The sequence below is a fragment of the Borostomias antarcticus genome, assembly GCF_949987555.1.
Source record: "Borostomias antarcticus genome assembly, chromosome: 28".
In the NCBI taxonomy this organism is placed as follows: domain Eukaryota; kingdom Metazoa; phylum Chordata; class Actinopteri; order Stomiiformes; family Stomiidae; genus Borostomias; species Borostomias antarcticus.
The window spans coordinates 2,930,144-2,944,284 of record NC_140261.1 but is presented as its reverse complement, the minus strand read 5'-3'; the positions used below and the strand labels follow the sequence as shown (position 1 = coordinate 2,944,284).

Here is a 14,141-nt window from a genome sequence, read left to right as displayed (position 1 = left end):
TCGAGTCTGTCGTCTTCAGTAACCAATCAGAATCGGTACGCGAGTCTGTCGTCTTCAGTAACCAATCAGAATCGGTACGCGAGTCTGTCGTCTTCAGTAACCAATCAGAATCGGTACGCGAGTCTGTCGTCTTCAGTAACCAATCAGAATCGGTACGCAAGTTGCCAAAGGCGTGCTTTTGCCGTGGCGCGAAACTGTGGCGATAGGATGGTCACGTGATTCAACAAACCACTGAACGTTCCGTCATCAGTGGCGCGAAAAATTGCGATTGGACTTGAACAACTGTTTTGATCTCGATGTGCCCGACGCCCCAATTCCTCCACTGCCCGATTCGACCCAGAACAAATTGATTCACGCAGTTCAGCACGATAGTCTTTAATGTGCTTTAATCACTTTCTGACTCGAGCAATATTACTTAGTTCTTCTCTAGACAGACAACCACAAGTACTAGTATTCCATACATTGAGATACACGACAAAGGAGACCAACTTAAACATTTGTGAACCAATATTAATAACTTAATATTAACAATATAATCAAGTTATATAATCAATCAACTTTTAATGTAATCATTCTAGCCTTTATATACTAGCTTTTGCTATAATGAACAACAAAACAAATAATGGTGAGAATGCTATCAACATCGAAGTTCATTAAGTTAGTGCTGCTGGTGAAGAGTGCTCAGCGCTCAGGTTTCTCCATCTCGCCTCCACCTGGGATTCATTGGAACAGCTCCTCAAGGTAGCTGGTAGAGTGGCGAGAGGATGGCTGGAGAGGAAACAGAGGGGCGGGGAAAAGAGGAGCGATGAACCACAGGACACGATAAGATCTGTTCAGACTCCAGGTGCAATAATATAGGAGTGGATTAAAGTGCCAGAGGGCTATTCATTGTTTTACCAGTGCAAACTCTGTACTGGAATGGCTGCTCTCAAAGTCCTCAATCTGAGGCTCTTCCTCTTCGACCTCTTCCTCGTCCTCCTCGATGAGGCTAAGCCTGACACACAACATGGGATTAACCTCTTCAAAATCAAGCTCCCATTTCAAACGGACCTGAAAACCTTCACAGGCCGAGACGTTAATTTATGTAAACTAATATACAAAATCGTTAATACATTGCGTTTTCCCTTTCTTTTGAACACACAAATACAAACAATTGTGGACGTAGTGTGCCTCTCTTACAGGGTGAGATGGGAGTCAAGATCACACTGTTCGAGGGAGGGGCTGGGCCGGAGGGTCGGCGGCGGGCGCTGTCTGACTCTGCGCATCACAGACCTGGAGAGCAGCAAATATCGGCACCGTTAGACCCTTATACATTTTTAAGAATCAGACCACTAACCCCTTCATATGGATCCATGTATGTGATATAACATTTCCACTTGGGGAAAACGTTGTAAAATAGTCTGAATACCCGTCTGAGAAGTCGTCATCAGATTCTGGCTCATCGATGACGCTGTCCCTGTGGGTGCCGGTGTCGCTGGCCGGGGAGCCTGAAGCCGGCAGCAGCTTGGACCGCCCTCTCTGTGCGGTGGAGGTGAGGGTCGGGGTGGGCAGGTTGCTATGGACGCTGCTGCTGTCCAGCCAAGATACACTACTTGGCCTTGACGGCAAGCCTGGAGGAGGGGGTGAGGTCAGAGGTTACAAAAGGCGCTTTCATACCGCCGTACTTCCCCCCCCCCCGAACTACGGACCTTTGGGGGTAGCTCGCCGTGTTCATACCAGAGACGACGGGGTCTATGGGTGTGGGTTCGCAGGGGACTTTCGACCCCCCAAAAAAGACCCCACTCACGAGGTAGTACTCTTGCCGGGGTGGGGCGGCAACGCTGAACATTTCAAAGCTTCCGTGTTTAGCGATCACGTTGATTTTCAAAATTGATTTTCTAAAATGGAATAAATCCCACACACAAAACTGCTTTCCTAGTTCAATATTGCTGTAACTAAGACATCTGATGGAAAAAATATTTCTTCCCATAGACAGATGAGGTTTATAAGCCCACGATCGTGGGGATTTCTCAAACTAAGCTGCAAAAATACCATACGTGTAAACACTGTGAGGGAAATTGTGTTCATGACATTATGTTTAATACTTAATAATACTTTATTTTCTATTCCTACATTATTCTCTATTCCTATTAACAGTGTTCTAACTTAATACTAAGGGATGTTCTGTGGCGTTAGACAGTCCCCTCTTCCAAGGGCACAGCTGGGTGCAGGGCAGATAACCTTCATTGGGTATCGGGGAGTGAGAGACACAGAGGCACAAACTTCACCACGTTTTATTTTAATGAGATGAGTTTCATTTCTTAAAGCCGAAATGCCGATATATGGTACCATTTTCCTGTTGTTGTGGATGGACATTTCTCATCTGAGCAAAGACACCTGCATGCTTGATTTTCAAACGTCATGTGAAGGCTATCACTGACAACTGTTCATCGTACTTCTCCTCAGATACAATCTGGTGTCTGTTCTGAATATATCATTAATTATAATATTTAATATTATTAAAGTTCCCTTCTTACTTCGAAGTTCACCGGTGTGTTTTTGAACTTCTTACCCTTTTTAAAAGAATCCACTACAACACGAAACTGCTTTCCTAGTTCAATCTTGTTGTAACTAAGACATCTGCTGGATTTTTTTTTTTTTCCCCCATTGACAAATCCGAGAACGAGTTATTCTCTCTCTCTCTCTATCGCAACTGCTTTGATATAGCAGGCTATACATCCCTTGTCTCCTTTGTGCGCAGGGGGAGAGAGCTTCTACCCCGCTGCCTGAATCCGATCTACATGGGGAGTTCTAGGGAATAGAGAGTTCTAGGGGATTTTCCCCCAGGGGAAAAGTACAGTAATGTGAGGGTCTTAAGTGTGTGTGTGTGTGGGTGTGTGTGTGCTCACCCTGGGTGGTGGTCCTCTTGCGTTTAGCTGCAGGGGTGCTGGTGGGAGACTGGGCATCCTCTTTGGTCTTGGAAGAGGAGCCCAGGGAGCGCTGGTACATTCTCAGAGACAGCCAGGAGGGGGCAGCAGAGATACACTCACGCTTCAGGAATTCTGACCTGACAGAGACAGAGAGACAGCGGGGAGAGTGAGGGGAGAGTACGATAGAGAAATAAGAGCTCAGACCATCCTTTATGTATGTGTGTGTGTGATATGCTGATGTGTCTCACAGCTCGAGGCGATCCCGGTGCAGCAACTTGAAACTGAACTCGCTGAGGATCTCCAGGAACGCCAGGTTGGGGGGCTGCTCTCCATCGACTGCCTCCCGGAAAGCAAACTGGATACCATCCCTGAGGCGCGCGCGCGCACGCACACACACACACGCACGCACGCACACACAGTAAAACCACACAATTAGACGCAGCATTTTGAAAACTAAACAAGGAAGAGAGGATCCTAAAAGAGATGGATAGAGGAGAGACCAGACATGTCTACTTGCATGTGCAGGGCCATCAGTGGTTTGCGGACCGGCTGCAAGACGACGCCAAAGTTCATGGCGAGCCGCTTGGCCAGCTCTCTGATTTCTCCCAACTCCTGACCACACCGCTCCTCCGGAGCCAGCACCGAGAACAGCTGAGGATGGACACACACACGCACGCACGCACGCACACACACACACACACACACACACACACACACACACACACACACACACACACACACACACACACACACACACACACACACACACACACACACACACACACACACACACACACACACACACACACACACACACACACACACACACACACACACACACACACACATTTACATCCCTTGGAAGGTGATCAGGGCTGATTATTACAATAAGCCCCTACCTTTTCCCTGGTTTCCCTGGGAGAGGGTTTCCAAGCCCTGACTGAGTTTGTCGAGTATAAGGGAGCCAATAAGTTACGGCAAGAGCTGAGGAAAAGGCATGAAAAGTTTTGTTTTCCGGGAGACTACTTTCCCTGCTTTCAGGTTGATATGGCAACGTTAACACATCAGCCGAAATGGCTAATTACGTAATCTTCTATTTTGATTATCCCAAAACGGATTCACCAAAATGAGGATACCAAAACTGAACGAGGATATTCAAAGTGATCTAATTACAAATGCCCATCCCCATATTCTACTTAGCAGATAGATACATTTATTGATCCTTGGGAGAAACATTTATTGATCCTTGGGAGAAATTGTACAAACAGTGGATCAGAGACAGCAACTGCTCGACTTCTCCCATCACGCACCTGCTGGAGGCTCAGACAGACGGTCTTGGCACTCTGCACCGGACTGATGAGCTTGGTTTTACTCAGCGTGTCCTTGATGATGTCACCATACTCTCGGTAGAACTAACGGAAATAGACGGAGAGAGAGAGAGACGGTCCTCATCTCCACCTCCAGTGCGCCCGACTCTGTCCGTTTCCATCTTTCTATTCTAGATTCTCTAATTCCCTAGCTTCCTGTTCTTTTCTTCACCCACTTTTCCGTGACTCACTCCTCCCCCTCAGATTCTAAAAAAAAACCCTGCTTCACATACTCCTCCATTTACTGCCACGTTCCTCTCCCTCTCCTCCTTTCCCTCCCTCCCTCCCTCCCTCCCTCCCTCCTCTACCTTGCTGTAGTATTTGAAGACGTCTGTGGCCGCGCTGAGGTCCAGCACGCCGTAGATGACCAGCTTACAGTAGCCCGCCAACTGGTTACGCCTCCGTCTGAGGGCAGCTATCTTCACCTCCTCTTCCTCCTCCTCCTCCCCCTCTTCCTCACCTAGAGATTCATGCAGGGAGACGGGACGTTTTTTTCTCACTAATAGTGATTTAGTGTTTGAGGCGAGATGAGAACTGAGATTGTTGGGATACAAGGGAGACGGCAAATGTTTTTTCTCACTAATAAAATAGTGATTTAGTGTTGTGAGGTGAGAGCTCTGAGATTGTTGGGATACGAGGTGATATTGCTATGATGGCGTACTGGACAGACCCTCGTCAGTGAAGACGTAGTCCAGGAGGAAGGAAGCCATCTCTGCGCGGAGCATGTCAGAGGGAGGGTGGGCCAGGGTTTGCAGGCTGGGCTGAGATCTCACCGATCCCAGCCCGAACAGCAGCAGCAGGTCACACAGCAGCTCAAATGCCTTGGGAACAAACATACACAGTCAACACACATACTGTATAATAATAATAACAATAATAATAATAAATAACAATGAATAAATAAACATATATGCATGCGGTGTACTGTATGTCATGGACCGTCCGTGTCTGTTCTAACCTGGTCTCTGATCTGTGCATATCCCAAAGACAGGTAGCTCCGACACACCACGTAGAACGAGCGCACGTCCCTCTTCAGACACCTCAGCGCCCCCTGGGAGAGTGTGTGTGTGTGTGTGTGTGTGTGTGAGGTGAAGCACGATGTGCGAGTGCGTGCGACAGAAAAGAAGAACAGCAACAGCAGTAGATTGGAGACGGCTTGACATTTAAGAAAGGATGGAGATGACTCAGCATTGTACCCGGGGGGTGAAAGGATGAATATATATAGCTTGGATGAATATATCTGTGTGTGTATTCACAATTCCCCATCTGGGTCTCTGTCTGTGTGTGTGTGTGTGTGTATAAGACAGTGAGTGTCGCTGTGGTCTCTGAGGCACTTGAACAGATTGCCATGTTAATTGCCTGCTGTCGGCACAGCTGGTGAGTGTATAAATAAGGCAGGGCCAGGCTAAGGCGGAAGTCGGCCCGCGCCGTGCTGAGACGGGCTCTTGTCCCGTGTCTAAATAAGGTGGGCTTGGCAGTGCCACGCACGCTGCATGGCTGTGACTCAGTGTGTGTGTGCGCGTGTGAATATGGCAGCCAGGGGGTGGCACACAGCAGGACGGGGGGTCACCTCGGTGGGCGTAGAGTTGGACGCCTTCACTCTCTCCCAGAGCAGGTGGAACGCGGCGCACTTCAAAGCAGCGACCATCAGCTGAAACAAGGTCAATGCCGTTTTCTGTCATGCTCACGTATACTGTTTTAACACACCAATTGCGTGTGTGGTGAGAAAGAGAGAGAGAGAGAGAGAGAGAGAGAGAGAGAGAGAGAGAGAGAGAGACACGCACCTCCTCGTCCACGTCTCTAGACATCACATCGCTCTTCAGAAGTTCATAGCAGGGCTCAAACAGCTTCCAGCCAGTTAGGTCTTTGGCGCTGAAAACCACCACCCACACAATTGTTCCATCAGGACCATTCTGTACCCCACAGGCACATATCTACAAAAACACACACATATCCACACAAACACGCACATATCCACACAAACACACATATCCACACAAACACGCACATATCCACAAACACGCACATATCCACACAAACACGCACATATCCACACAAACACGCACATATCCACACAAACATATCCACACAAACACACACATATCCACACAAACACGCACATATCCACACAAACACGCACATATCCACACAAACACGCACATATCCACACAAACACGCACATATCCACACAAACACGCACATATCCACACAAACACGCACATATCCACACAAACACGCACATATCCACACAAACACGCACATATCTACAAAAACACGCACATATCCCCACAAACACGCACATATCTACAAAAACACGCACATATCCACACAAACACGCACATATCCACACAAACATATCCACACAAACACACACATATCCCCACAAACACGCACATATCCACACAAACACGCACATATCCACACAAACACGCACACATCCACACAAACACGCACACATCCACGCACTAGTACCTGCTGAAGGCTGCAATCCTCTTCAGAGCATTGGCAGCACTGTACACATCCTCCTCAGCAGCAGTTCTCTGAACACAGACAGACAGGAGTGAAATGGATGTGCTTGCTGGTTTATTTGGAGGCAGGGTGTGTGTGTGTTCACCGTGTGTGTTCACCTGCAGCAGGTCGTTGAAGTGGGAGCTGAACCGCTCCGTCAGACTGTCCAGCAGCTGGCTGACTGCCAGGTCTGCTCGGGCGGAGAAGGTGTAGTGGTTGGCGCACAGGGCGCACGCCACGCGAGCACACGCCTCCAGCACGCCGGCATCCGTGTGCTTCTCCACGATGCCGCACACCTGGGCCAGAAGTATATCCAGATGCTGGCAGAGGGGAAGAGGGTGAGAGAGAGAGAGAGAGAGAGAGAGTGAGACAAAAGGAAAAAATGGAGCTCCCTCCCACACTCCTCCTCCCCTCTTTCTTCACTCCTGTCGTTCTCCTCCTACCTTCTCCAGTCTTCCTGCGCTATACGTCTCCAGGTCAAACAGGAGAGGAGCTTTTAGGAGGCTCGTCACCTTCTCTACGTCTGCAGAGTACTGTGTGTCAGTGAAGGAGAGACTCAATATATTACACAATACATATACAGTTGAACAAGCTCAACATGGTAAGTGTTGTGAAGCAAAATGTATTGAATTTAGCTTTAAAGGGAAAAATCATGTTTAGCCCTGTTTTAAGGTTACTTATGATAATAAACAATGGTTCAGATCAAAACGTTGACAAAACGAGCACTTTTGAGAAAGTCTGATAATTGCTCTACCACCGTTTTGGTCGTACAATGGATGTGGGAGGGCACCTTGAAAAATCATATCTGACCTTTAAAAAGGTCAGTGCATATGTATCAACATTACTGTGTATGGTGGTATAACTAGAAGCCACTAGCTAGCTAGTTCATGTCATTATTATCACCACCTTGGCCAGCAGCTGGGGCAGCAGAGTGATGAAGTGGTTGGTGATGCGTCTTCTGTCCTGGATCATCTTATCCTTCTTGCTAAGGAGCTAAGACACACACACACACACACACACACACACACACACACACACAGACAGACAGACACACACACACATGCAGGTACACACATAAACACACACACAAAGCAGACATGTGCATAGTAGAAGTACAGAATGCACACCCCATGCATAAAAGCCTGTGCATGCAAAATAAGTGGGAATAAACCTCGCCAGCCTCTTCCCCACGGCCACCAGCCTCATCAACCCCCCGCCCCGCCCCCACCGCGGACCCTGCCACCATTGAGTCACTTGCACACGACCACTGAATGTATTGAACATGGGACACACCGCACTCACATATCATGCCGCACACACCATATACACACACTCACATACAGTACACATTACATTCAAACACTCATTGTATATACACTGACCACACTACACTTCTTATTTTTTTAAATCTTATTTTACAAGTATTTTGTACTGCTCCTTGCACTGTCCTGTCTTTGCACTTTTGTCTCCTCTCGGCACCCCGTCCAATGTTGTCTCCATGTTATGCACCATGCCCGAAAGAAAATTCGTAGTATGTTGAAAAACTACAGTGGCAATAAAACAAATTCAGATTCTGATGAACAGTTATTATCTGAACTCAGCAGCTCCGCTGTGCGTCTCCTCTCACCTTCTTGCCCTGAGTTCTCCCTACAGGTGAGACTCCCTCTGCTGCCTGTCTGACTGCACACATCATCAACTCTATCAACGCCCCCTCCTCCACATCACTTAGACCTGAGGAGAGAGAGATAAACAGAGAGAGAGAAGGAAGACAGAGGAGGAAGGAAGACAGGAAAACAAGAGGAGTGGGCAGTGAAGGGGAGAGGAGTGAAGAAAAACAGGGACAGGACCTTAGGACCAATCTTAATTTATCAGACATTATTTCATGTCATTTCAATTCGCAGCTATTTCAGTGGCATGTCTAGCTTCCGTTCTACCAGTTAAAAATAAAAATATGGGACAGGAAGGACATGGGTTGGATCCAGAGAAAGGGGATTCAGAGTGGTTTACTGTGTCTCTGGTGGTTGGGAGCAGGTGCCTCTACCTTGGCCCGGGACGGCGTCCCGTAGCAGAAGTGACGTCATGGTCTCCCAGTCCCGAAGCTCCACACCGGCCACAGCCCACAGACTGTCCACCAGGTAGGTCCCGTGCTCATGGAACTGCCACGGAAAGAGACGGACGGCAAGAGACAAAGCACAGAGGGAAACGTGAGGGTTTAAATACACAGGGAGAACAATCAAGGAATGAGGTGCAGGTGAGCAAAAAAGACACGACGACACACAAGTGAAACTAATCCGATACACGAGGGTAGGGAAGAAAGGGTTAACCAAACTGAAACACAGAACATCAAGGGGAGAAAACCAGAACTATCGCTGGGGAGCGGGGAACGGAAGGGGGTACTAGAGGAGCAGGGGGCACAACCAAAACACTAGGAAGACATGGTGACAGTGCTAGAACATGAACAAACCATGGTGACAAAGTGCAGGAAAGTCTCTGGGGGGAGAGAGAGGATGCCGGGTGCAGGAGGGCGAGGGAGTGCAGGGGCAAGGGGCTCTTAACTCACTTTATTCCACTATCCTCCCGGAACCGTCCCGAAATACAATCTAAACCGTCCCGGATTTAAAAATCGTTGTTTTTCTACATTATCACAGAACTACGAACCTTGAAGAAAGTCTTGGAGTACCACCCATTAAGTGGGGGTCTGGGATGTAATCCCATGCATGTACTCTTGAGAATGGTTTACAGTACCTCACTCTGGATGTAGAAGGAGACTAGGATGTTGAGGAACGTGGCCCTAGGACTGCCAAGGTCTGCCTCGCTATTGTCACTGGTCACCGCACTGCACATCCTGACACACACACACACGCACACGCACACGCACACGCACACGCACAAACACACGCACACACCTTAACATTATATTCCTGTCCTCAAGAGAAAAACAACAATGTCCTCAACAATGCTTTCCCATTTCTGGAGGGGATGGATGCAGCATCATGGACAACTGGAGAGGGGACATACTTGTAGTAGAGGAACGCCCCAGCGGCGGACGCTAGGCCTTTGTGTGAGGCGAACACAAGAAGATACACCTGACCACACTCTTTTTCAGTCAGGCCCTCCTCAGTCTTCCTACACACAAACACACACTCTCAGTGAAGCTGGCATTAAATCAATGGTTAAAACGTGAGTAGTCTTTAAAGCAATATAAATTAATCTACAAAACACAAAAAGTTGATTCAAAGAAATGTCCGTTCAAATGTCAAGACACTCACTGTTGGATAAGTAACAGCAATTGGACGGCTTCGACTGCCACGTCTGCGTCCTTGTCTAGCATCATGTTGAGCATCCTCTCCTACACACACGCACGCCCGCGCGTGTGTACACACACACAAACAGAAGGGAAGAAGCTAAGCCAAAGAATAAACACACTTATCTCATTGAACATATGAGGCTTAAGAGGTCTGTGTGAAGCCATTTTCTCATGCGTTGGGGATGGAGATTATTAGCCACCCTCACTCAGTAGATAAACAGCTAGACGGAGCCAGACAAAGATGCCAAGACAGACAGACAGAGAGGGTGAGACAGAGGGAGACAGACAAAGAGAGGCAAGCCATCAGAGGAAGAGAGAGAGGAAGACGGAGAGAGAAAGATCCAGAAAAGAAAAGACGGAGTAGAGCGAGGGAGCAGGGGGGAGAGAGAGAGAGAGAGAGAGAGAGAGAGAGAGAGAGAGAAAAGGAACGAGTGGGGAAGAGAGAAACAGGGAGGAAGAGGGACGGAGGGGTAAGAGTCTAGTCTGGTGGGAGACGTACTTTGAACCTGCTGGTGAAAAGCTCCAGGCGACCAATGAAGTCCTTCTCTTGATACAGACCCTGCAGCGCCCGCAAGCACTGCATCCGCACAGAGCCTTGCTGTGGGCCACAGAGGTGGGGGGAGCCGCCGCAAACACACGATTAGAGTTTATATATATAGAAACCACTGAACCAATACCTCTGGAAGAGGTTTTTTTTGTGAATATGAAGTTGCTGGACACGATCACTCCATCTATCCCTCACCTTGAGTTTTTACCATGTTGGTTTTGACCATCTGGTGTTTTCATTCTGTACGCATGCCTGTGTGTGTGTGTGTGTGTGTGTGTGTGTCGAACCTTGTCATGCAGGCTCCAGCCCAGGTATTTGAGGTATCCGTCGTTGAGGAAGTCTCCCGGGTTCTCTCTCAGCCACATGCCCATCTCCTCCATGCACACGGCCCGGATCTCTGGCACGCGGTCCCGGTACCGGTGCACAAACACCCCCCGGAATGTGGCGTTCATCATGTCGGCCAACTCCTCCTGGTGCTCCCGCAGCTGGACGGACGGACGGACGGACGGACGGACACACACACACACACACACACACACACACACACACACACACACACACACACACACAAGGGGAGTAAAGTATGTGTAAGTATCACCCCTGAACTCTGTTACTGTAGACCCAGACCCTCCCTCCCTCAAACTCACCGGATCTACATGAACCACACAAATCACCTACTTTGGATACAAAACGGCGAATTTTGCCGAAATGACAAGTTCACTGAAGTGACAAATTCACACCCCTGGTGCGGGTGTGTGTGTGCCTGTTAAGTGTGCGTGTGTCGGTTAAGTGTGCGTGTCAAACCTGGCTGATTGTCGCCTGCAACTCCTCTAGTCTCCCCGGGGCTCTGTCCGGGGCCATTTTGTTCCTCTCCAGATCATAACGTCGCTGGGTGGTCGTCACCTGGGCAAACACTGTCACCGCTACCTTCACCACCGCAGTCATCAGCTTCATCGCTGAGGGGAAAACACTCAATCCTTCAGTATATTGTGTAACTGCTGTTAACATACTGTACATTATGTTGAGTGTAACAGCGGATGTAAATAGAGGATCTATAAGCCATGATTACGTGTGTTAAGTGTGTTTGTGCGCGTGTTCATGTGTGTGTGTCTGGTGGCTCACCGATGAGGGTGCTGGTGTGCCTGAAGGCGCGGACCTGTGAGTCCGACAGGCCGGTGAGCATGGCCAGCAGGTAGGCGAAGAGATACTCGTCATACAGGAGGCTGTTCTGGCAGGCCTGCACCAGCACACGGAAGAACTCACACAGGCCTGCCTTGAAACGCTTCCACTCGGGGCCCGCGGAAGACAGAGGGTAGGTCACAGACTCCTACACACACACACACACACACACACACACACACTAGAAGCTTTGCGTTTTGTTTGTTTGATAACTCTATGAGGAGGAACATTTTGGTTAAAATAAGTAAACGAATGAGCCCAAAACCACTTTCTCTGTTTCGAAAAGTTGATATTGTCCTCAGTATTGCACTGCATACAACATTGTACAAGACTTTGGTGTGTGCCAAACTAATGAGGTCTAATAATATACAGTGGATGTCATTAATCAATTGTTATTTATAATCCAACTGACCACCACTTGGCAAGCAGAATCATCCTGTTCTCTCACCTCGTTGAACTCTTTGGTCAGCGTGCTGATGATCTCAGCCTTCTGCATGGTGTCGAACATCTCCTTGCTCACCACACCTACGGATGATAAGAGTTCTCTACTGAAGTAAATCTAACCTCGCAACATGGCAAAAGATCCTCCTCATGAACATTCAACTCAAATCAATAGACACAGGGTGGCCCTGCATTGTTAGCAAGCTAAGAGATCAATAGCAGAGCGCTCGGTGCCGATCAATACCCATCCTTGGATCAGGTTAAAAGATAATCCACACTGAACTTTGATCCCAATCACCCTCTGCCCCTTCTCAATCTGACACCCCGATGACCTCCGACCTTTGCATCCGCAGCACTGCACCACGAAGTTGATGAGCACCAGAAGTCCCGCCTCCTGGTCCTGTTTGTAGCTGTCCAGCCACTCGTCCACCACCGTCTGAAGATCAGCAGGGAACCGCAGCCAACGAGGGATCAGCATTCAAGGTGAGGAACTGTCATTGCAGCTACCTCTTTATCACCCCTTGTCCCCTAACCATCCACACGCTGACTTGGGTCCATGTCATCCCTTTCCCAACAATGATATGGGTCTACAGTATTTCATCCCTTTACCATAAACATACTTCCTGAGTCTTATTTTTTCTTTTGCCATCAATTCATCCTCATCCATTCATTAGGTCACCTAACCAAGAGTACCATCATACCAATTTCAGCGGCACCGCTAGGATTAACAACAATTTGTATTCATTGTGCTGCATACAGTAGCATTCTCCTCTCTGCTGAGAGGAAGGCACATCAATAAAGAAATGCCATCTGTATTGTGGTGCCACTGTATATTTATGGTAGAAGCAAACCCTGTTTGTCCTGGCCATCCCCCCTTTCTGCTTATTCTCCTCTTTTGTCCCCTTTGACTGGAAATGGACCCTCTGAGCCACACAATGGGTGGCGGGTGGGACCGACACGTGCCGTCAATGACTGACTGCGTGACCCAATGGCAGCTCTCTTCCTCCTCTTCGCATCAAAGGGCCTCCACCGGGTCAGATCAGTCAGTTACTGACAGCGCATGATAATCGCGCCCATTGTCGACTTTAAAGGGCTTGTTTCTCCGTCATTACTCATCCCTCCCTCCCTCCCTCCCTCCTTCCCTTCATCCATTCTCCCCCACAGCTCTCTCACCACCATGGCACTCTTTCCGGAGCGCACAGCCTCATACATATCTCCTGCACTGATGCCCTGGGTTCCCTGGCTGCCTCTCCTCTCGGGTCTTGCGGAGGCCCATGTTGTGGAGGCCTGCCTGGGGGAGGCCTGTCTTGTGGAGGCCTGTCTGGGGGAGGCCTGTCTTGTGGAGGCCCGACTGGGGGAGGCCTGCCTGGGGGAGGCCTGTCTTGCGGAGGCCCGTCTGGGGGAGGCCTGTCTGGGTGTCGGTTGTGGCTGGGAGGAGCTGACTGGAGGGGTTGGGTTGGGGCTGGACTGGGCTGCAGCTTTACGCCTGGGTCTCTTGGGTGGCTGAGGATGAAAGAGATTAAAAGGTAATTGAATAGGGGATTCAGAGTGAATTATTTTAGCTATCTGAATTAGTGATAGTAAATATCCAAGATAAGGTGTTCGTTCACCAGATGTTGGGAAATATCTGAGAGAACAAAAATTTGTTATTTTTTTTTATTTTTTTTTTAAAGTAATATGTTAGGCCTTAGTTGAGTCCAAATTGTGGCATTTGCCTAAGGGGGTGATTACCTATCTGCCTGTATGTTACGCAGCTGGGCCTTAGTGAATTATTCAGTGTGAGAAAGGAAGCACAAAATACAGACCAGGAGTCCGAGCGCAGTGGGGGCGGTCTGTTTTATCCTCTTTTTGGATCCCACTCGGATCTCAAAGTCACTGTCATC

The 14,141-nt window shown here is 48.7% G+C and overlaps 1 protein-coding gene across 1 annotated transcript; it reads right to left on the bottom strand.

Annotated features, from left to right (window-relative positions):
* Positions 1-592: 592 nt before the first annotated feature.
* Positions 593-13,579, bottom strand: stag3 (STAG3 cohesin complex component). Its single transcript, XM_084459632.1, has 28 exons — positions 13,432-13,579; positions 12,598-12,694; positions 12,266-12,342; positions 11,761-11,965; positions 11,443-11,594; positions 10,926-11,123; positions 10,591-10,689; positions 9,803-9,906; positions 9,530-9,629; positions 8,826-8,940; positions 8,412-8,515; positions 7,691-7,777; positions 7,228-7,317; positions 6,904-7,104; positions 6,749-6,816; positions 6,061-6,148; positions 5,847-5,927; positions 5,235-5,327; positions 4,947-5,097; positions 4,585-4,736; positions 4,220-4,321; positions 3,415-3,560; positions 3,158-3,277; positions 2,889-3,046; positions 1,409-1,610; positions 1,180-1,272; positions 898-994; positions 593-768 (listed from the first exon to the last, which is right to left on the bottom strand). The coding sequence occupies exons 1-28, from the start codon at positions 13,468-13,470 to the stop codon at positions 721-723; spliced, it is 3,267 nt and encodes a 1,088-aa protein (XP_084315758.1). The 5' UTR covers positions 13,471-13,579; the 3' UTR covers positions 593-720.
* Positions 13,580-14,141: the final 562 nt, after the last annotated feature.